This window comes from Palaemon carinicauda, chromosome 39 (genome assembly GCF_036898095.1).
Source record: "Palaemon carinicauda isolate YSFRI2023 chromosome 39, ASM3689809v2, whole genome shotgun sequence".
NCBI lineage: Eukaryota > Metazoa > Arthropoda > Malacostraca > Decapoda > Palaemonidae > Palaemon > Palaemon carinicauda.
This window is the reverse complement of record NC_090763.1, coordinates 19,459,155-19,473,196: the sequence shown is the minus strand read 5'-3', so window position 1 is coordinate 19,473,196 and position 14,042 is coordinate 19,459,155. Positions and strand designations below refer to the sequence as shown.

At 43.3% G+C, this 14,042-nt stretch overlaps 1 protein-coding gene across 1 annotated transcript in view; it reads left to right on the top strand.

The window, feature by feature from the left end:
* LOC137631060 (uro-adherence factor A-like) overlaps positions 1-14,042 on the top strand; it is a 264,160-nt gene that overhangs the window by 105,575 nt on the left and 144,543 nt on the right. Inside the window, exon 5 of the mRNA XM_068362655.1 lies at positions 10,643-10,754. Coding sequence (XP_068218756.1) covers positions 10,643-10,754 — 112 coding nt within the window. The remainder of the gene's footprint in view (positions 1-10,642; positions 10,755-14,042) is intronic.

The following is a 14,042-nucleotide window of genomic DNA, read 5'->3' as shown; positions in this document are numbered from 1 at the left end:
ATTCCTCCAAGTCCTTTGGCCCTTTGGTAGGGTCTAACGAAGGGTGTCCCGACTCGAACCCTCTCTTCTCTGAAGGCCTCCCGCTCGGGAGTTGAGCTCCTGAATATTGAGAGAGGTGCGAAGTTAGCCATGCAGGCTGCTTCGTGGCTCGATGTATGGCTAGGATTCTTAGGCTTCATGGTTTGCTCGCACGATCTTTCAAAGGAGTCGGCCAGGAAGATTATGGAGTCTTTCCTGTTGTCAGGTACCCGGACTTTTGAGTTTTTATTGCACCACGTCGTCACCTGTGGGCGAACGCTATTGTCCAGAGAAGTGATACCGTCAGAGGTAAGTTCACAAGCAGGTGCTGAATGTGGAGGTCTCCTAGTTGAGGAATTTCACCCTTGAGGGTTTATCACTATTTGTTCCGGAAGAGATAGAGAGGGCTGCTGAATGATGGAGGAAATAAATCGTCAAACGATCCTCTCCTCCATAGGGCTATGACATCTTGGCCCTATGGTAGACCTTCCCAGTCTTCCCGGACTCAACAAGCACTTTCCTCTTCTCACCCGTCAACTTCTAGGTCCTCTGGACCTTCTAAGGTGTCTAAGCGGCCCTTCCTATCTAAAGGCCAGAAAGGGTCAAAGTCCTTCAGAGGAAAGAAGGGAGGAAATGGAGGTGGCTGAGGTGGTCACTCCCAATAGGATGGGCATTCCTCCTCACCTACCAACTGTGGGAGGATACCTACAGCGCTGCTGGCAGAGGTGGCAGCTCCATGGGGCAGAACCTTGGACGGTCGAAGTGATCGTCCTAGGGTATTGCTTCCCATTCATTCAATCTCTCCCTCTGACTTGGGATCCAGTGGATCTAAGCTTCTATGCGAAGGGATCTGCAAAGGAGCTGGCCTTCTGGGCTGAAGTCCAAACCATACTGCAGAAGGGCGCTCTCCAAGAGGTTGCGGACGGGTCCCCATGCTTCTACAGTCAAATTTTTCTGGTGAAAAAGGCAACTGGAGGCTGGAGACCAGTCATCGATCTCTCCCTCTGAACAAGTTTGGTCAATATACTCGGTTCAGAATGGCGATGGCAGACACGATCATCTAAGCGGTTCGTCTAAGGGACTTCATGTGCACGCTGGATCTGAGGGACACACTTCCAGATCCCAATTCATCCGTCTTCAAGGAAGTATCCAAGATTCATACACAAGGGAGAGTCATACCAGTTCAAGCTTTTATGCTTCGCTCTTTACTAGAGTTTTCACCCTAGTGTCATCTTGGGCACACAGGAACGGCATCCATCTTCTAAAATATCTGGCCGACTGGCTGATCCTAGCAGACTCGGAGACGACCCTTCGTCACCGGGACATGCTTCTGAAGTTTTGTCAGGACCTGAGGGTTCTGATAAATCATGAGAAGTCATCACTGCAACCTTTAAACAGACTGGTATATCTTGGTATGATCAGAGAACTGTCCATGAGAAAGTCTTCCTTGCAGATAAAAGAGTACACTGACTGAAGGAAGTGGCTGCACCCTTCCTCAGGAAAGAAGTTCTTCCAGCCTCTTGTTGGTTGAGTCTGTTAGGCCATCTGACCTCTCTCATCCGTCTTGTTCCAAATGGCCGCCTCAGGATAAGATCCCTGCAGTGGCAGCTGAAATCCGTGTGGAACCAACACTCCTATCCACCGGACACCCGAGTTCCTATAACTCAGGATCAGGTGATGGATTTGAATTGGTGGATGGTAGACGAAAACCTTCGACGGAGCCAGAATCTTCTTGTTTTCCCCTCCGGATTTGATGATCTTCACAGATGTATCAAAAGAAGGATGGGGGGCTCACCTGCAGCACCATATGATCTCCGGCCTTTGGTCAGAGTCAGAAAGGTACGAGCACATAAATCTTCTAGGGATGAGAGCAGCATAGCTAGCACTTCATCAGTTCCAACAGTTGCTGGTAGGTCACTTTGTGGTGTTGATGAGCGACAGCACCACAGTAGGGGCTTACATAAACAAACAGGGCGGTACCTTTTCGCAGCCTCTATGTCATCTTGCAGTAAAGATCCTCAGATGGTCAAAAGAACATTCAATGTCTCTATCAGCTCGAATCAGTCCAGGTAAGAGTAATGTGCTCGCGGACAATCAGAGCAGAGTGTCTCAGATAGTAGGCTCCATATGGTCTTCGAATCGTCAGATAGCCAACAAATTCCTGTCTTTGTGGGGTTCCCCGACTGTAGACCTGTTCGCAACATCTCTGAACAGCAAGTTTCCGCTGTACTGTTCTCCAGTCTCGGACCCTTAGGCTCTATGGAAGGATGCATTCCAACAACGGTGGAACAACATCGACGTGTACGCCTTTCCCCCATTTTGTGTGATGAGAAGACTGCTCAATAAGACCAGAGCATCCAAAGATCTAATGATGACCCCTGTAGCTCTGCTATGGCATCATGCAGAGTGGTTTCCTGACCTCCTGCAACTTGTAGTAGATCTACCAAGAGAACTCCCTCCACAACCAGATCTACTTAAACAACCACATGCAAACATCTTCCACAAGTGCAGTCCTTTCGACTTCACGCGTGGAGACTATCTAGCGTTTCCTCTCTCAGAAGGGCTTTTCACGACAAGTTACGGAGCGAATATCCAGATACTTGTGTAGGTCCTCAGCTTTGGTCTACCAGGCAAAGTGGAGAGTATTCTGTGGTTGGTGTCATGGAAGGAATATATCTACTTGATGCCACTATTCCAGTAATAGCGGAGTTCCTTGTATACCTTCGGGAGGAAAAGCTCCTTTCAGTCTCGGCGGTGAAAGGCTATCGCTGAGCTTTTAGCTTAGTCTCCAAGCTGAAAGGAGTGGATATTTTGTCTTCGTTGGAGCTTTCTTTACTCATACAGAGTTATGAGATCACTTGCCCTCAGTCAGAGATAGGCCTCCTCCTTGGAATGTGGTTCGCTTTTTGTGATCTTTAAAAGGACCTCCCTACGAACCATTACACCATGCAACTGACCGAAATCTCACTTGAAAATGGCGCTCCTGCTCGCTTTAGCCTCGGCAAAAAGTCAGTGAACTACATGGCCTCTCGTATGACATCGCCCATTCAAGGGGGTGGGGGGAAGTGACACTCAGCTTCGTCCCTGAGTTTATTGCTGGACCATAGATTTAGCCCCTTTTAGAATGGGAGTCTCTGTTCTGTAACCAATGACCCAGATCAGTTGTTACTATGCCCATTGAGGAGTTTTGACATACTATCTTAAACGCACTGCAGCAACATGACTCCGACTAACACCTTTGTATGTTAACTCAGGGAGAGTAAAAAGGAGGATAACCAAGAATACGGTCTCCTCCTGGATTCACCAAGTAATTGAAAGAGCCTTGGCTTCCGATCCTTCTCTGGCTCGTCGACCTAAAGCCCATGATGTCAGGAGAATCAGCACTTCCCTGGCATTCAAACGCAATTTCTCCGTGTAGCAAGTTCTTCCAGCGGACTTGTGGAAAAGACAGACCACCTTCACAGCCTATTATTTAAAAGACATGACCCACAGGAGACTCGATATGTTCACTATCGGTCCTGTGGTGGCTGCCCAACAAGTGACCCTCTTAATGAGAGAATGCCTTGATGAAGTCATTGAGCTTCAGCATGGCATTTCATTCCCGTGCTGAAACTTGGTGACGGGCAAAAGGGCTTTCGAACTTGAGGGAATTGCTCCCCCAGTTCGACTCGGCAGCAGCTCGCATTCTTCCCTCGGAAGAACGAATCAGCAGACTCAGAGAGGTTGCGCAGCCGTTCCTGTAAGCAGTGTGCATGTGCTCCGCCTTTCTCTCTGTCTCCTCCCTCGGAGTCCCATACATCAAGACAAGTCTTCCCAGGTAAGATTGCTAGAGTTTGTTTACAGATATTCTCTCTCTCTCTCTCTCTCTCTCTCTCTCTCTCTCTCTCTCTCTCTCTCTCTCTCTCTCTCTCTCTCTCTCTCTCTCTCTCTCTCTCTCTCTCTCTCTCTCTCTTCTGCTAGGCAGGGAACACGGTGGATGTATAAACCTTTTACCTTTTGGTTATGGAGGTTCATCCAGTCACTGAGACCTTAGGGTCGAGTTTCTCTTACATTCACGCTCTCAGGTCGCGCGATGCTCTTACCCATCGCGCGACCCGGCTCCCAGTCTCTCAGACCCCACCATCATCATGTTGGGTCGAGAGACAGGGGTAGGTGGATTTAGTCCTCTGCTCTCATTCGAGATCAGGTCTATATCCGGGCAGTTAACTGTTCACAAGTAGCAAAGGCAGACCTCCCTCCAACCAGTGAGTCTTCCTATATTAAATGATTACGAGGTTTGTATATCGCGTCGGAACAAATGACAATTTGTCCTAAATTGTATTTTTCCTAGCTATACAAACCCGTAATCATTTAATATAAATGCCCGCCTCTACCACCCCTCTCATGTTCCACATTGAGCCTAAAGTGTTTGAATGAGGAAAGTGGGCTGTGGTTGGGGGGGTCCGGAGCTAAGTTTGGCCCCATACAGCCAGCCAACCAATCAGCACAACTGCCTGGTTTTCTTTCTCTTCGGCTGTTTCAGCTGCGCTGAAGCGAATTCCTATCTTAAATGATTACGGGTTTGTATAGCTAGGAAAAATACAATTTAGGACAAATTGTCATTACCTCACTACAGTAGTGAAAGTCTCAAGGTAGGCCACACCAGGTGTTTGGCAGAACCTTCTGGCCACAAATTTTGATTTGTGTACCACTGCCTCACTTAGTTCATTGTACAGTATTTTCTTCTGAATACCCACTTGCAATCAATAACTTTGTGTCCTGTTGGTCTTGGCCCTATTTTCGAGGTGTCCATGCTTTCTAACACTTCCATTTCTTGCAGCATTGCAGCCTCCCATTTGTCTTTGTCAGGACAATTGAGTGCTTCTTCAACAGTCAATGGGTCTTTTAGAAAATGCTGAAAATCTGTATTGGCCTTGCAACACTGCCACTTCCTTGGTTGCCTTGTCCATTGGGATCTTTTCAAATTAGGTTCCTAGTCATGGTTCTCTTGATGATTTTCTTGATGATCTTGATTTCCTTGTTCTTCAGGAATTTCTTCTTGATTTTCTTCACTTTTCCCAGTTTTCAGGCTTGTTTTCTCGATTATCTTGATTGTCTTCTCTGTTTCTATTGCTGGTGTCATCATCTGAGAAATGGTTCTCCCAATTGGTGTCGTTATCAGTGTCTGAGTTAATAAGAGGAGAGTTACTGTTTGCTTCTTGGGTGTCGTTCCTACTGCTGGTTCCTTTATCTTGAAAGGGTAAATCTCATCTTTAAACTCAACGCTAATGGCATTGATCATGACCTGTTTGTTGATGTTCCACAAGTTGAATCCCTTTCGGTTTGGGCACACCCCCTTGTAGACACATATTTCTGCTCGAACTTCTAGCTTTGGAGTCTCCCTTAGCTTAGCCCAAGCTTCACAGTGGAACACTTCGATCAATTTCAGGTCGTCAAGTTCGAGGTTTCTCCCATTCCACAGCACAAATGGAATTTCATTTATGGCCTTTGACATTGTTCTATTCTTGATGTAATTTGCATGAAGAATTGTTTCAGGCCAGAATTTGTGAGGTACTCCAGACTCTATTATCATGCATCCTGCTATGGCCAGCAAACTCTGGTTTAGGCATTCAGCCCTTTCATTTTGCTGAGGAGAGACCAGGATTGTCAGAAGACAAAAGAGAAGAAGTTGGATGTGGCAGAGATGAGAAGGTTGAGATGGATGAGTGGGGTGACAAGAAGAGATATGATACAGAATGAGGTAATTAGGAGTACCACAGGAGTTGGAAAACTATCAGATAAGATCCAAAAAAGTAGACTGAGGTAATGGTCATGTCATGAGAAGAGATGAACAGTATATTGGGAGGAGAGTGATGGAAGTGGAGGTACATGGAAGGAGAAGGAGAGGGAGACCAAAGCGAAGGTGGATGGACTGTATCAGGGATGATCTTCCATCAAAGGGATTAACCGGTGATGAAGTGTGGGACAGAGGTAGATGGAGAACACTGGTCAAAAACATCGACCCCACATAAAAGCGGGAAAAAATGCAGACGAAGAAGAAGAAGAAGAAGAAGAGCGGGATTGTCAGCCATCTCTCTCTATTCCCTTCTCTGTAAGAAAAACCGAGAATTCTTTGCTGACATACTCTCCCCCATTATCAGTGTGGAGGCATTGCAGAAGTCTGTTGTGTTTCCTCTCTGCTTTGGCCATGTATTCCTTGAATTTCTCTATTGTTTTACTTTTTTCTTCATTGTAGCCTTTTCACTTTACCTTGAATTGTCATCCAAAAAGGTGGCAAAGTAATGGCTTCCACTTGCTTACAATGATGGTTCAGGAATCTGATAAACATCACTATGTACTATTTCTAGTACTTCACTACTTTTAGATTCACTTGCAGGCATTGGGTTATTTTTGGACTTACCTTCCATGCATGCTGTGCAGTATTCTTTTCCTTTTGCTTCACTAACTTCGGGTAAGGATAGTGCATGTCCAAATCTTTTGTGCCATAGATTTATCGTTGCTCTATTTCCTGTGATTTCTACTTCTTCATTCTTCTTAAAATTCTTTTCATTTCCTTGCAAATTTTTTTTGGCTTTGCACTGATACATCGCTGCCTTATTCCAGCATCCTTTCCGAAATACTTCTTTTACATCTTTCACTTGTTTGACACCTTTGTAGGTAACTAACTTAAAACCCTTTTTATCGAATTTTTTTCTGACATCGGGTTTTGATCTGGTTTGGGGCATAGTATACTTCTTATAATTTTAACTCATATCCACAATACTGGTCTTTCATTTTCATAATCACCTTTCCTCTGCCTAGAACTGACGATTTCTTGCCATCACCCCATTTTCTGTTACCTGTGATGCTACTGTCAAAATCAACAAGTATGTTTTTATGAGGTGTCATGTGATCACTAGCACCAGAATCCAAGTTTCTTATTAATTTGGAATCTTCTTCTTTCACTGATGACCTGTTCACAATAGCATTCACTTTTTCCGTCTTTTCACTTTCATTTTCAATTAATGCAACAATTGTGTTTGTATCTGTTCTGTTTTGGCAACTTTTCCTGATAGCTCCTCTTTTTCGTATTCATTTTTACAGTCTTTATCACTGTCATATTGTTCTTTCTTCCCTGATATTCTTTTCCTGATTCTTTTATTTCGTCTGTCTTCCATATTGTGTCTTCTTTCTTCTTTGTCTCTTCTTTCTTCGTTAGCTCTTTCTCCAAATTTTAGACAGTATCGTGCTAGATGTCCAGGTTGGCTACAAGCATAGCAGGCAAATCTTTGTCCTCTCTTAAAGCCTCTTGCGTCTTCTTCTCTTTTATAACTTGTGCTTGAATTTCTGTTTTTTTCTTGAATCTCTTCTGAAGTTCGTTTTATAAACTAAAAGGTTCTCTTCTTTTCTTGCCTCAAGTTTATCTTGCCTCTCCTCAAAAAGCAGCACTGACTTCACAGTTTTGATATTTAGATCTTCAATTTTTGAGAACTAGGACTTTACCAAAATTTGATATTTGGGAATATGTTTAAGACCTCTCAGCACAAATACAGGTACCATTGAGTCTCCAAATTGAGCTACTTCTCCCCCTAAAACTACATTTACATCCCTGGCCAGTTTGATTACATACGCTATATATTCCCTCATTGACATTTCTTCAGTTTTCCTGCAGCTACACAGTTCTTCAAGCACATCCTCAATTTGAAATGTATCTGTTTTTGTGTGGATATTGCTTAAGATATCCCATGCTTCTTTTCCTTTGGTGCATCCAATTATGTTGTCCAGATCTAAATTACCCACTCGTTGTGTAATATAACTCGGTGCATCGTTATTTCTTTGTACAGTAGTTGCATTTGCGTCCAGTCATCTTGATCATCGGCATATCCTGGATCTATACATTCCCACCACCTCTTCTGAGTGAGAGCGGCTTTAATTCTCTTTGCCCAATGGAATTAATTTGATTCATTTAAAATTTCATGTCTTTTTCTCTCTCTGTCTTCGCCTGCCATTTTGTGTACCTTGCTGCATCATGGCACCCTTGTAGCTCAGTCCTTTAACAGTGTAGTACACGATGTCGTTCTACTCCAAAAATGTTCCCCTCTTTTTACGTGATTTATTTCACTGTTGGCGCTCTGGGCATATCCTGGGCTCATAATCTATTAAAGTTTTATTTTTATTGTGTGTGATATTTCTCTTCCTTTAATTCGTATTCTTTATTATACTTCCTATCTACCTTTGTGAGTCGAATTAGGAAAAACACCTTTGCCCTTGTTGCATTTTGATGTCCAACTGAGGTTACAAGGTACAGGTGACAGAACAACACCCTACAGTTTCGTCTTGCCATATGGGACAAGGTTGTTTTCATTATGGTAAGGGAACGACTGACGTTGGCATTCGCTGCTGCCAGGCGGTGAAGTTAAAATAAGAAAATTATAAAGAAACAATTCTGAGAATCACATAACTATATTATTTGAACACAAAAGATGTTATATGTTACGTTGGTCTCACTAGCTTAAACTGTATGAACTCTCACAGGTCTTCATCTCCCCCCGCAAATGTGATTAATTCGAGAAATCATATTTGTGTTTCAGATGTTACAGTTTTCTCTATGATACAAAAACATTCCCCTGTGAAAATTTTAAAAGTATCACCTAAATGTAAGCCTAACCAAACTTTACACCGAAAGATAACAGATCAGCTTATTTCACGAGGTACAAAAGCGGCTTTTTTAGGAGCTTACTACAGGTATTCTCCTATCCACACTCATGACGATATTGACCTTTGAATACTAGAAGTCCTAAGGTAAGTCTTCTTAAAAGGAAGAAAACAGCTTCTTCTCAAGGAAGACAACTTCTTTTTCAGATTTTTCATGTAGATCTCACCAGGAATTACAGATCTGGTCATATCGTCCAGATGTGAGTCAAACGTTAGCTCTACACCTGCAGACACACAAACGAGTCCCATGTTCACTTCCAGTTACAAGCAAGCGTGCTTTTTATATGCACCAGTCAGGGAATGCGTAAACAAATATTTGTTGGCCTACTGACGCACCTTTGTCACGCGTCATTGATTAGACTTAACAACGGAATGCCTTGTGATCCCATCTCGCTCGCAAGCGAGACATGAGGCTGCCATCTCATGAGCAACAATAACTCATGTTGAAGTAACAGGAACGAGTTTCCTGTCTTTTATGAGATTAACATTATCCTTTTAGGTCCATCTAGAAATAGAAATGCTAAGTTAGGTTCTGCTATGCTTGTTCCTAGATCGGTTAAAAGTAGCTACGGGCAATTTTAAACCTAAGCCAAAACAAGCACAAAGGTATGAGAGGAAATGGTTAGCGGAGCCATACCCGTTTTCCCTTATCTCATGCCGATTATGGAACCCACCTTCTGAAGGATCAAGTGTCAGGAACATGGTCACTGGGAGGCAAGTTGCTCCATATAAACTATTTTACATAAAGTGTCATATGTAACACTAACCCACTTTACTGCAACTGTCAATAGTCTCTAAGTAGTGTTGATGAGCAAGAACATAACTGTAGGGACGTACGTTTATCAGAAAGGGGATATTGTGTCTTTCCTGCTTGTTGATTGGTGTTTGGGATGCAACATTGGGCACAAGTGAATGTCGTTCGCCTCTTGTCCTTCTGCATCCCGGAAAAAACAAATGTCATAGTTGACAGTCTGAGCCGACTAGGATGACAGTTGGTTCCGATTTGTCTTTGACTCATCAAGTACTGAGAAAACTCCCATCTTTTGTGGTTCTTTGATTATAAATAGGTTTGCTGATTGCCTGAACCTCAAATTGGCAGTATTTATTCTCCACTTCCTAACCCAGATGCAGTCCAACCTCCCTGGGATGGGACGTGTTTGTCAATTACCCGAATATCAATGAGCTCCAGTTCAGTCCCAGATGCAGTGCATCTCCCCTGGGACAAAATGGTTGTTTAAGACTTTCCTCGCATTCTGCCTAATCTATCAGGTACTAAACAAAATCTGAATGCCTCAGGGGAAGTGGTACCCAAACTTTCTAATCATAGAAGTTCCAAGGGAGTTTCTAGATTGGCCAGTTCTGCTACAACAACTGCAGGTAAGGAAGTTTCACAGCAATTTTGTAATTGTCTCTTTACTGTGGAAGGTTACTTATGTCAAACTTGTGTTACGAAATGTCGTAGGAACGGATTTCAAACTTACCCCTAGATACTTTAGATAATCTTGGAGAAATTAGCATGATTATATAGTTTTTTTTTATATATGTAGAAAGTGAGGGAAAATTAAGCTTATTAACAACTAGGACCCATTGGTCAGTGTGTACAAGCACCGTTCTTCTATTGACTATTAAACAATAGAATTAAGTATGGGAAAATTGACAGACTACAAAACATTATCAAAAGTGGTGGGTATTGGCTTTTTTATGAAATTTAATTTTATAGTACTTATAAATCTCTTTTAGGGGCCTTTTGTTTTATGTTAATAAGGTTTTATTTTGGCAAATCACATTGTTAAATTTTTATTTGAGTGCATTTTTAAAATAGTGATAGCAAAAGTAATATAGTATGTGAATTTCATGCCCCAATAGGCCTGAAGAATGTGATACAATAATATTTTGCACACAGCTTATGCTTATTTAATGTGTTTTTCAGGAGAGAGTATGAGCATCGCGAAAGGAGAGCCATCTTGAATTATATCATAGATAATAGGAGGTACCACGAAGTGAAAGGTCGGAACATGTGGATCGATATGGAAAAGGCAAAGGTAAATTGGAAAATTTTCTAGTTTTATATATTTGTAGTGAAAAGTTACAAGGTCTAGATTACTTTTCATGCTTCTGCTTGACGTGCATTCTTTTGAACCAATGATAATTTATGATAGATTAAAACCTACTGTTTAGATGGTAAGCAAACCTATTTTATTTATTCTCTAACACTCATTTTAGGGCATTTTAGTAGAAAAATCATTCAGTCATTTAATGTTGGAAGTCTCAAGTAATTTTCTCCTTAACCCCTTCACTACGAGGCAGCGGATCTGCTACTCAGGATATGTGAAATTTGTCACCATCGTATATACATGCTCACTTTATGATAATTACAATTCCATGTTTATTTGGTTTACTGCTGATTACAGAATAGATGTTTCAAAAGTATGCTTTTTAGGCTCGGGCCATGTCGTCCTGATGGAAGGGTAATACTCACAGAGAAATAAACCGAAGGTCTCCAGGATTCTAACTCCTGGCACGAGTATCTAATTAAGGATATCGCATAATATCAGGGGAAGTATTTTTTAGATACGACATAGCAATCTTCACCCTGAATAGATTTAACTCTTTGATGTAAAGGGGAAGTGTTGCAAAAGAAAGGGGTGCCGATCTAGGTACCGGGTTTGACCTCCTATTTGTACAACTACCGCATGCCATTCCTTTACTTGTAGCGCTCTAAGCTAGGTGTTCTCCCACGTTAACCTGGGGTTTTGTTGCAAGTTTTCGGAATATTCATCATGCAATTTCCAGCATCATTTTCTGGAAAGTTGAGTATTAATTCTTTCCTGTGTATAATTTTAGGCTCCCTTCTCACAGTTAAATTTCAATAATTTAAGTGTGTTTTGTCGAGCATTGCCAAGAACCGGAGGCAGCCATTTTACGACTGCAGTCGCCCGTTACTATTGCATTTTATTTAGTCGGGCGACAATTCCCGGTATTAAGCTATAATATTAGCTAGTTAGGCAAATTATACAAGTGAAGATTTTGCATACATGTATATTATTCCTCTTCCTTTTATGTAACTTTGCTTTTCGTATGCGGCGGGAACCCCTGCGGTACCAACCTTGGCTGGGGATCCTACCAGAGCTAGGAAATTCTCGCTCATATATACGTTAGTAAGGTATTTCCCTACGTTTAGTCTCACCTTATTGTTCTTTATTGATTCGGATGAGAACTTACATTCTCTAGAATCTATGGATAAGGTACGATATACATTCTCTCTCAGAGAAAAGAGGCTAAACCCTGTCTGCCTCCCTGAGTGCCGCCGCCACTACAGGCGGAAACCACTGTCTTTCTTCATCGCCGTCGAGTAGAACAGAGTTCTTGCCACTTCCGGCTTTGAGTTAGATAGTAAATAACTCAGGGTGCCCTCGTCTTGTCGCTGATGATGTCGTCAGCAAAGGAACCATGTTTCCTCTGCCGCCGACGATGTCGTCAGCACAGGAAGCCATGCTTCCTCAGTTCACTGTTGAAGGTAGGCGCCATACCTGCCGCCACCTCTCATTTCAGTGAACTATAAAACCCTTACCCTTCCCCCTTCTGTCCTTTAGTGACGTCATAGCCGTCACAGTACTCTTTCACCGGTATTCTGACAGTCATCCCGGCTTGCTAGGTTGACCGCGTTACCGGCTGGTGCCCTACCGGTAGCAGTTAGTTCAGTCTCCTCAGCCACCTTCCCCCTTACTTCCCTCCTTCACAGGAAGTGAATACTATTGGGGGGAAGATTGAGCCGGCTCCTGACAGCTGCCGGTGGGAAACCTCACATACTTTGGGAAGTCCTCACTGCTATCCACAATTATTGTCGCCGGCTGTTTAGCCAGCGACAGGCCTTTTGTGGATGGGTGGAAGCCAGAATCAGACAGATTCTTACCCCCTTCCATTGGAACTCTCATTCTGGCAAGGAGACAGTAGGCGGCCTGATAGTCCTCCTACACTTCCAAGTGTTGTATTAAACCATAATAATAGGAAACTCTCGTTCTTTAATGCTTTTTCTCTCACTCTCAGTTAGTGCCGCCAGGTACTAACCTAACCCCGGCAGTGCCGCCGGCTGAACTACAGTATACAACTATACAGTAGTACACATGTTTTCTAACATACTCTGTGTTTCCTATCGCAGACAATTGTTGGGACCACGATATTATGTTCAGGTTGAGTACTCCCTCAACACCCAGATGGTTTTTTCGATCATCATGACCCTAAAAATTACCGATCAGTATTAATATATACTACAGGTGGATAATGTTAGCATAGACACTTACTAACTCCATCTCTAGTTCCTAGAGTTTCGTCTACCTTGTATTCTCCCTACCAGGGAAACCAAATATTATTACTGACGGAGGTATCAGCAATGGCCTGGGAAAGTAAACACAGATATGTGTCTTTTCTACTTCCTTTCAAGCTTACCTATCCTAAGCTATTATAAACAATAGTGATTACTATTGTTAATAAAAATGTATGCTTTTATATCAGTGATTTCAAAAACATGATACTCATTGAGCCCTTTTCCTTTACAGGAGGAGCCGATGGAGAAGTGTGCAGCATTGCTCTGCAACTACAAGGGCAAAGACTTTTGTGGACACACGATGTGCAGGACTCATGCCCCCTGCTGTATCGTGTCGGAAGTCCTGAAGTATTGGGACCCGAAGGGTTGCCCCACCTGCTCAACCCTGCTGGCCAACGGCTTCGGAGAAGCCCTCCCGGTCAACATAGAGACTAGGGACACAGCGAGGGAGACCCTTCGCAAATGGGGAAGAGGGTTCCAAAAGAACTCTCCGGGACCATACTTATCCAATGACTCCCTAAGGTGCCTCCTGTTCCCCAAGGCTCTATCAAATGCGGTAGTGCCCCAGGAACAGGTCCAGCCTCCTCTCGTACAACTGGAGATCGACGCGGACATAAACAAGGCACTAGAAGGCATGGACATCCACCAAGAAAGGATGTCAGAAGTGTCCACTGACACGAAGCAGGACCTACTGCAATGAGGCCCTGAAGAAAACATGGAACTTCCACAAGCGAAGGAAGAAGGATCCGTTTTAACGGAAACCGAAGACCCTCAGTTTGCCATGACGGCATACCAACCTATGCCGTCAACCTCTTCAGCCCCAACTCCTCAACCAGTTGCACAGGTCGACAAGAGCGTAGCGATCCTCGCGTCGATCCAGCGGATGTTGGAATCGTTCCAGAAGGAACAAGAGACTATGAAGCAGTCAATCAAGCAGCAGCAAATACTGCTACAGGAAATGGTGGACCACCGTGAACCTCCAGGGGGTCCACTAAGAAGCCCCTTA